This window comes from Colius striatus, chromosome 19 (assembly GCF_028858725.1).
Source record: "Colius striatus isolate bColStr4 chromosome 19, bColStr4.1.hap1, whole genome shotgun sequence".
In the NCBI taxonomy this organism is placed as follows: Eukaryota; Metazoa; Chordata; class Aves; order Coliiformes; family Coliidae; genus Colius; species Colius striatus.
The window spans coordinates 10,872,494-10,881,792 of NC_084777.1; the positions used below are offsets into that span (position 1 = coordinate 10,872,494).

Consider the following 9,299-nt stretch of genomic DNA (forward strand, 5'->3'; position numbering starts at 1 on the left):
GGGGGCTGCAAAAGGGCCAAAAGCCTCCGTGGGGTCAGGGTGGTCAGTGGGGTCAGGGGGGTCAGTGGGGTCAGGGTGGTCAGTGGGGTCAGGGGGGTCAGTGGGGTCAGTGGGGTCAGGGGGGTCAGTGGGGTCAGGGGGGTCAGTGGGGTCAGGGGGGTCAGTGGGGTCAGTGGGGTCAGGGGGGTCAGTGGGGTCAGGGGGGTCAGTGGGGTCAGGGTGGTCAGGGGGGTCAGTGGGGTCAGGGTGGTCAGCGGGAGCTGCTGCAGCCCAGGGACAGACAAACCAACTCTCCCTGCACTTTTCCAGCCTCTCTATTCCTGTGGCCTCACTCCTTTCCCCTCAGCTTTCTGCTCTCCCTGCTGGCAGGAGCCTCCTCCCCACGGGTGCCCGGCTCCGTCCCCGCCGGCTTTGACCTTCCCGGGAGCGAGGCCGGGGGCTGATTCCGCCCCAGGGGGGGCTGTTTTGCCCAAAGTCGGGCCGCCGGAGGCCGGGCGGGCGATGAGCTCATCCCGCTGCCGTCCCGTCCCGCGGCCGCGCTTCGTGCCGGGCCGGCGGCGCCTCAGGAGGCCTTTGGGCAGGACGGGGAGAGCGGGGCGGCCGGCGGCCGGCCCACACGGGGAGAAGGAAGTGCGGCACACGGCCACTCCTCCCCACCACTTCCTCCCTGCCCTGGGGTTTTTGTACAGAGAGAAGGGGAGGTGGAGGAGCGGGAGCCACAGCCCAGGCCAGAGGAGCAGGAGGCCCATCCGAGGCCAGAGGAGCAGGAGGCCCGTCTGAGGCCAGAGGAGCAGGAGCCCCATCCGAGGCCAGAGGAGCAGGAGCAGGAGATCCGTCTGAGGCCAGAGGAACAGAAGCCCCATCTGAGGCCAGAGGAGCAGGAGCCCTGTCTGAGGCCCAAGGAGCAGGAGGCCCATCCGAGGCCAAAGGAGCAGGAGCAGGAGGTCCGTCTGAGGCCAGAGGAACAGAAGCCCCATCTGAGGCCAAAGGAGCAGGAGGTCCGTCTGAGGCCAGAGGAGCAGGAGCAGGAGGCCTGTCCAAGGCCAGAGGAGCAGGAGCCCTGTCTGAGGCCCAAGGAGCAGGAGGCCCATCCGAGGCCAAAGGAGCAGGAGCCCTGTCCAAGGCCAGAGGAGCAGGAGCCCCATCTGTGCTCGACAGCTGAAGGTGAGCAGCGTTGGCCGGTCCCCAGGGAGATTCTGTGGGTAACTGCGCTCGGTTCAGCTCCCCCATCCCTCTGCCCACCCTGTGAGGGTCACCAGGCACCCCTTGGCCTCGGTGAGCTCCATCCTCACCACCATCACCACCATCACCACCTCCTCCCTGTCTCCAGGGGCCCCTTTTCACACCAAAACACACTCCAGTTTGACAGGAGCCTCCTGTTCCCACTGGGATGCTCTGGGCTCTTCCCCTCCGCTTGCTCACCCTTCCCATAGGCCTCTTTGGGGCTTGGCAAACAACTGGGGCTGGGAACAGGGGCCTGTGGGGTTTGATGGCAAATGGGCTTTGGGGTGGGCTCTGCATTGCCCTGGCTGTCACACTTGCACTGGGTTTGTGAGGAGGTTGAATGCCTGAGCACCCCGGGCTTGAGCCGTGGGGCAAACTGTGTCTGTCAGCTTCTTGCCTCCGGGGAGCTGCAGCTCAGGGTGCTGGGCTGTGCCCTGTGCTGGGCTGTGCCCTGTGCTGGGCCATGCTGGCCTCTGCTGGCATCCAGGATCTCTGCTCCTGCCCACTGATACCCTTCAGCCCACAGGCCCTGCTGCAAGGGGGCATTTTGCTTCAGTTTTCTGAAGGCTGGGGTTTGGATGAGGGATATTGGCTCTCAGCTGGGGGGAAATCAGCCTTTGGGATTTTCCAGCTGTTCCCTTTTCCCAGCAGCTTTGCTGACCCAAAGAGCTTGAGTTTAGGCAGCACCTCCCTCCTCTGCAGTGCTGTCCTCAGGATCCATCAGCCACGTTTCTGGGCTGACATGGGGCTGATGTCTCCTGCTTTGCAGGTGTGAGTGTCATCTGCCCAGAGCTGCCCCCGTCCCACTCCCCTCCAGGCCTGGCTGCTTCCCTCTGCCCACACAGGCTCCTCTGTTGTGGAAACTTTGTTTTGGCAGGAGGAGGGTGACACATGGGTGTAAATGCTGGGGGAAGAGCTAAAGGAGGAAAGCTGGAGGTATGTTTGGAGTGTTTCCAAGAGCTGAGTGCGAGTTCTTCCCGTGGCGCAGCCGGAGGCGGCGCAGAGCAGTGAGTGATGGTGTTTACACCAGCACTTGTGATGCTGCAGACAGAACTGCCAGGTTCTTTTCCCCCTCTTGTTTTCACCAACCATCTACTGAAGCTGCTGAAAGTGCATCTCTGCAGGCTGGCAGCACGGCCAGGCTGGCACAGCCGCTGCCCTGGCCCCGGTCTGACATTGAGCAAGCAGCAGCTGCTCTTACAAAACCTGAGTCCTATGTAAATACCAGCAGGTATTAGGAACTGACTCATGGCATTAATGGGACTATTATATGCATGACTGGACAGATTTCTTGCTGAGGATGGGGTTTGGTCCCTCCACCCTGCCTTGCCCGGCTCGTCTGGAGGGTTGGGCATCACGTGCTGGTGGGATGGAGGTGCTGGTTGGGCTGCCAGAGGAGAGGAGAGGAGAGGAGAGGAGAGGAGAGGAGAGGAGAGGAGAGGAGAGGAGAGGAGAGGAGAGGAGAGGAGAGGAGAGGAGAGGAGAGGAGAGGAGAGGAGAGGAGAGGAGAGGAGAGGAGAGGAGAGGAGAGGGTCTTGAGCAGCTCCTGGCTAATGAGCACTCGGTCCTTGCCCTTTCCCATCCGCCTCGTAGGGGCCTCAGGCTCCCTGCATGGAGGGAGTGTGCCCTGGGCTGTGAGGAGCTGAGCCCATGTGTCTCTTGGGGCTGGGGCAGCAGCCTGCTGTGTGCCAGCAGCACCTGCAGGGACTGTCTGGGGTGGCCCACGTTGCCTTGCCAGCAGCCTTCTGCTCCCTAAACCTTTTCCTATCAACTCCCACAGCTTCCACTGGCCTTTGGGCAACCCCTTCTACACCTATGTGGGTCTGGGGCTGAGAAAGCTTCACTGCCTGTTCATTGGTGTGTGTTACGATCCAGAGGGTTGTCCTGGCCCCAGGCTGGGCTCTGCAGTGCCCCTGCTCCCTGGGGACCATGGGCTGCTCTGTGCCGTGTGGGCTGCTCCCCAGCAGCTGTGGGGACAGGCAACTCCTTTTGGGACCTTCAGGCACTGTGTGTCTATTGTGGAGGCTCCTTCTCTGGAGACATTCCAACCCAGCTGGATGAGTCCCTGTGTGCCCTGCTCTAGGTAGTGCTGCTCTGGCAGGGGGGTTGCACTGGATGAGCTTTGCAGCTCCCTTCCAGCCCTTGAGATTCTGTGAGCAAGGCAAAGTGTGCAGGGTATGGGGAGCAATGGTGACTGTGGGGTGGCCTGGGGACAGCCTGGGGCTCACCATGGCATCTCTAGCAACGGTGTCCTGGTCCCCAGCCCTCTTGCCCTGTGTCACCTCTGCAGCTGCTGGCAGCAATCTCATCCCTCAGATCCTGCACTCAGGCCCATTGCTGCACTATGGCAGTAGCCCATCCAGCAATTCACAGCATCACAGTCTCAAGGGCTGGAAGGGAGCTGCAAAGCTCACCCAGTGCAACCCCCCTGCCAGAGCAGCAGCACCTAGAGCAGGGCACACAGGGACTCATCCAGCTGGGTTGGGATGTCTCCAGAGAAGGAGCCTCCACAGCCCATCTGGGCAGCCCCTGCCAGTGCTCCCTCACCTCAACAGGGAACAAATCCTTCCCTGTGCTGCTTTGGAACCTCTCATGTTCCAGCTTCTCCCCACTGCCCCTTGTCACCGGGAGGCCGCTTGCCCAGTTCCACCTGACAGCTCGCCGTGCAGAGTTCACCTTGCCTCTGGGCTCAGAGCAAAAGCTTCTCCCGGCACGCTCCGGCTCTTGAGAGGAGCTGGGGAAGGCGCCGGCTGAGGCATTTCCCTGCGCTGCCGCTGCCGCCGGCTGCGTGCGTTGTGCGGCCGCCTGCGTCAGCCCGTGGCCGGGGAAGCTCAGCCATCGGCCGAGCGTGACGAGGCGCTGCGGGAGCCTCCTCCCCGCGCCCCGAGCCGCGGCCGCCTGGCTCTCTCAGGGCAGGTGATGAAAGCGGCCGCCGAGCCGACACCTTCTGGGGGCTTTACGCTGGGTTGTGCCCGTCGCCGCGGCGTCCCGGTGCTCACACGGCTTCTCCTCGTCCTCCTCCTCCTCCCGGTGAGGTTTGTCCGTGTGTTCTTCACGTTGCCAGGGGTGTTCTCCCGAAGGTGCCGTGTGGCCAGGGGTGTGAGTGTGTGTGGGCAGGGGGCAGGGTGCTGTGGGGCAGCCCCGTTCCTCTCCCCACAGCCATGTGATGGCCAGGCTCAGGCATGACTGCACCCCTGCTCTCAGCCCACCCGAGCCCTTCCCACGCCGAGGGGCCTCTGGGGAGCTGCGGGTCAAGGGCTGAGCGGGGCTGGTGGCTGCCCTGACCTCTCCCCACCAGCAGCAATGATGCTTCCCAGCACCATGTCCTGAGTCCTGTGTCCAGTTCTGGGCTCCCCAGCTCCAGAGGGACAGGGAACTTCTGGAGAGAGGCCAGTGCAGGGCTACCAAGATGCTGAGGGGACTGGAGCATCTTCCTTGTGAGGAAAGGCTGTGGGACCTGGGGCTGTTCAGCCTGGAGAGGAGAAGCCTGAGGGGGGATCTCATCAAGACTTACAAGTACCTGAAGGGTGGGTGTCAGGGGGATGGGGTGACACTTTTTTTCTGTAGTGTCCAGGCAGGACAAGGGGCACTGACCATAAGCTGGAACACAAACAGTTCCACTTAAACACAATGGAAATCTTTACTGTGTGGGTGAGGGAGCCCTGGCCCAGGCTGCCCAGGGAGGGTGTGGAGGCTCCTTCTTGGGACTTTTCCAAACCCACCTGGACACATTCCTGTGCCCCCTGAACCTGCTTGAGCAGAGACTTGGGCTGGATGGTCCCTTCTAACCCCCACTATGCTGGGATTCCATGAACCCCCTGGAGACTCTGTGCCACACAGCCTGCCTGAGAGAGATGCTCCCACACACACTCCCACCCCTGGAAGGTCTCTGTGGCTGTTGGAGTGGCTGTTGCCCACAGGGCTGAGTGTCCCCCAGAAAGTTAACTTAGGTCTGAAAGTCTCTTTCTGCCACCTTGCTGTTGCTGATGGCTCCAGGCAATCGCTCTGCCCATGAGGAACTGGGATATCTAATTTGACTGTTACTGCTCTCTTCCTGATCTTACAAAGGTCAACTTTAGAGTGTTCTTCTTTTTCTTTTTTAGGCAGAAGATGATGTGAATGGGCTGTAAGAACCAGGTGAGATGGATGGAGAGCTGCCCTGTGCTGAGGTGGATGGAGAAGTGTCCTCTGCCACAGAGGATCTGGGAGGAGAGATGCCCCATGCTGAGAGCAGTGAAGGAGAGATGGCCCATGCAGAGAGCAGTGCAGAAGGAGAGATGCCCCATGCTGAGAGCAGTGCAGAAGGAGAGATGGCCCATGCAGAGAGCAGTGCAGAAGCAGAGATGGCCCATGCAGAGAGCAGTGCAGAAGGAGAGATGGCCCATGCAGAGAGCAGTGCAGAAGCAGAGATGCCCCATGCAGAGAGCAGTGCAGAAGGAGAGATGCCCAGTGCAGAGAGCAGTGCAGAAGGAGAGATGGCCCATGCAGAGAGCAGTGCAGAAGCAGAGATGGCCCATGCAGAGAGCAGTGCAGAAGCAGAGATGCCCAGTGCAGAGAGCAGTGCAGAAGGAGAGATGGCCCATGCAGAGAGCAGTGCAGAAGGAGAGATGCCCAGTGCAGAGAGCAGTGCAGAAGGAGAGATGGCCAGTGCAGAGAGCACCACTAAAGAGGCAGCACCCTGTGCCTACAGCAGCGTGGAAGGAGAGATGCCGGTCACCGATGGGGAAGGGGAAATGCCCTGTGCTGAGGCTGATGCGAAAGGAGAAGCATCTTACAGTGAGAGTGATGGGGAAGGAGTGCCAGATCCTGAAATCCCTGCTGCTTCAAAGAAAATGTCTTCCATTTCCTCTCCCCTGCGGGCCATCGTCCGCCTGCGCCGCCGGTTCCGCGGGCAGAGGAAAAGCCGCCTGCATCTGGAGCTCCCTCGAGAGAAGTCTCCAGAGCTTGTCCACACGAGGCTGCTCCAGAGGCAGCTTTCCCTGACCAGACCTGGCCTCTATGGCCCTCCCATGGCTTTCTTTAATCAGAGCAGCTTTGAAACTTCCCAGTACTTCACCTTTGACACGTCGGTGGAGCAGTGTGCTCTCAAAAGGTGCAGGAGGAAAAAGAACCGCAGGAAATCGCGGGTCGTGCTGTACCCAGACAAAACAAAGAGGTACCTCCCGACAGAGGAGAAGAGCAAGGCAAAGCGCTGCCTCCTCCTGCTCATTGCCATCATCTTCTTCCAGATTCTCAATGCAATAGAGAACCTGGATGATAACCTTCAAAAATACGACCTGGATGGTTTGGAGAAAACGATGCACCGAGAAGTGTTTGGTCAGAAGGTCGCTGTGGAGAGTATTATGGAATTGCTGAGAGACTATCTGGCTACCCACATACACAACAAGCCTCTAGTCATGTCTTTAAATGGCCCAGCAGGAGTTGGGAAGAGTCACGTTGGCTGGCTGCTGGCCAAACATTTTCGTTCTGTCATGGACAGTGACTTTGTGCTTCAGTACTTTGTGATGCATCACTGCCCCAGCGGGGCGCCTCCTCTCACCTGTGAAATTGAGCTGGCCAAGAAGATTTCTGACGTGGTTACACGAGCTGAGACAGAAGAGAAGATCCCCTTGTTTATTCTGGATGAGGTTGAGCTCATGTCTCCGCTCCTGCTGGATACCCTCAGCCGATTCTTTGAGCCCAATCAAACCAACGAGTTCCTCAACGCCATCTACGTTTTAATCAGCAGCATGGGGGGTGCTGAGATAACCAACTTTGTTATCCAGAATGCATCTGCTGAGCTTCTGCACCAGCAAAGGGGAGTTGAGGAGCTGCTGAGCATTGTCCAGCCTGTCCTGGTTGATGCTCACCCTCTCTGGAAATCCGCAGCCATCGTCCCCTTTGTTCTTCTGGAGAAGAGTCACGTCATCAACTGCTTCCTGGAGGAGATGAGGAGGGAAGGGCTCTACCCCGACCAGAAGCGCATCGAGACCTTGGCGAGTCAGCTCAGCTACTACACTACAGGGGACAAGCTGTACTCCAGGACGGGCTGCAAGCAAGTCAAAGTCAATCTGCTGTAGTGATTTACTGCAGAGGACGAGTCCTGCTCTTGGGATTTGCCTGTGGAGGAGCCGTGGCCAAGGCGCCCGTCCTGGGCTCTGCGCTGCCCCTGCCCTGGGCAAGGTAGAGGGATGGCAGCCCCAGCTCCTCTGTTGTCCTTCAGATGCTTCACTTCTTCCTAATGTTCTGTGAATGAGAGCAAGGAGGCCCAAGCATCCTCCTGTGAGTTGTGAGCAGCTTTGTTCCTCACACCCCCATGGGCTGCTTTGTCAGTAGGGAGCTGGGGGATGACAACAGACGCTGCGGGATATAAACGGCCAGAGGAGATGGTAACTGGGTTACTGTCCTGTGCTACTCCTCACTCCTCTCCAGGCTCTTTGCTTTCCTTGGCTGGTGATGTGCAGAGCAGAGACTGGGAGAAGTGAGAGAATCTGTGGCTCCTGGTCACCCACGTGCGTGTGCAGCCACAGCTCTGCTTTCCCCAGCTCCTACGTGACCACTCACTATGGAAGCTTGACTCTTGGACCCGTTCCTGAGTTCTTGCTCTTCTGAGCTCATACCTGAGCTCACCCTTTGGCACCTCCAGCGAGATTTCTGCCCTGCAAGACTGTTGGGGCTCATTTTGGAGACTCATCAGCTGTGCCAGCCAGTGCAGAGATAACTGCTGGATTGTTTCAGGGCTGCTGGTGCCAGCTTGTCCTGAGGGCTCTTCTGCTTTTTCCTTCTGGGTACACTTTGCCACACTCATTATCTAGAAAGTCCAAAATAGCAACTGACATATATTAAGCAACACACACTGGAAAAGACAGTTTGGGCTGTCCAGGCTGAGTGCAGGGGGAATCCTGGGCTCGTGCCCAGCCCTGCCAGGTTCTTTGCCACTGAGACCCTGGGGAGGGCCTGCTGCTTGGAAACACCTCAGGAGAAGCTCGTGTCCTTGTTCTGAGCAGGCAAACTGAGCAGGTATTTATGACATTGCTCTTTCAGGTTTTGGGTTTGTGGCCAAATGCCCTTCTATGATTTGCTGTGAACGAGCACACTCACAGTCCTGTGGCTGGTTGCACTGGTGGTTTGATTTGCCTCTTTCTAATTATTGGTCTCCAAAGACTTCCTCACAAAGTCCTGCTTCCAGAGCTGTTGTCAGGAGTAAATCCCAACTATCCTGAATAAAATCATTCAAAGTACTTTTCCTTTTATTTGAAATGTGGTTTTCCTCCCAAATTGCTCTTCTGGACTGCTGCAGCTGCACTCTCCTGCCTCTGCCTCCTGGTGCCTGGGACTGGGAGCCCTGGCATGGGACTCAGGCTCTGGCTGACATGCCCAGTGTGTGATAATGTGCTTTGTCCTCTTTACCCTGACATGGATTTATTTAACCAATTGCATTCTCCAGGGCAAATGCTGGATGAGCTGGAGGGATGGGATCGAAGCTGAAGGATGGAGAGAACCCCCCTGGCCTGGGGCACTTGGACTGCTGGTCCTGCTCTTCCCCTGCACAGCTGGGCTGTGAGCTGAAGGGCTGCAGCCAGCCTGCACTTTGAGAACATCCCACACACCTCCTCACACCATCTGCTCCCTTTGCAGGAGGGCTCTGTGGGATCCTTCAGCCCTTTGTGGGATGAGCCTTGTTGGACCTGGGGTCCCACTTGCTTCCCCCTCCCTGAGGGAGCAGCTCAGTTCTTGCTGTTCTATAGGCACACCTTGGTTTAGGGTACCAGCAAAGGCCATCAGGCCAAGTGTGCACTGAAGGGGGTCTTGGGGCCAAGGCACCACTTACCTTCTCACTCTGGATGCCTGAAGCTAAAGTGGAAGGTGGCATCCCTGTCTTTAGTGCTAGACGTGGCCAGAGCATGACCCTTGTTGGCAGAACCCACTTGTGATACCAGAAGAGGCCCCTGAGCAGGGGTACATGGTTCCCAACACCTCTGCCCTGTTCCCTGCCAAAGAGGCTTTGCTTTGGCTATAGGACAAACTGCTGGGGCTGCCTGGGCAAGGGAGCAGCCTGGGCTGATGCAGCCTGTCAGCAACCTGGCTGGCAGAGG

The 9,299-nt window shown here is 58.6% G+C and overlaps 1 protein-coding gene across 1 annotated transcript; it reads left to right on the top strand.

Annotated features, from left to right (window-relative positions):
- The first annotated feature begins 645 nt into the window (after positions 1 to 645).
- TOR4A (torsin family 4 member A) lies at positions 646 to 8,420 on the top strand. Its single transcript, XM_062011895.1, has 2 exons — positions 646 to 1,164; positions 5,328 to 8,420. The coding sequence occupies exon 2, from the start codon at positions 5,367 to 5,369 to the stop codon at positions 7,281 to 7,283; it is 1,917 nt and encodes a 638-aa protein (XP_061867879.1). The 5' UTR covers positions 646 to 1,164; positions 5,328 to 5,366; the 3' UTR covers positions 7,284 to 8,420.
- The last annotated feature ends 879 nt before the right edge of the window (positions 8,421 to 9,299 follow it).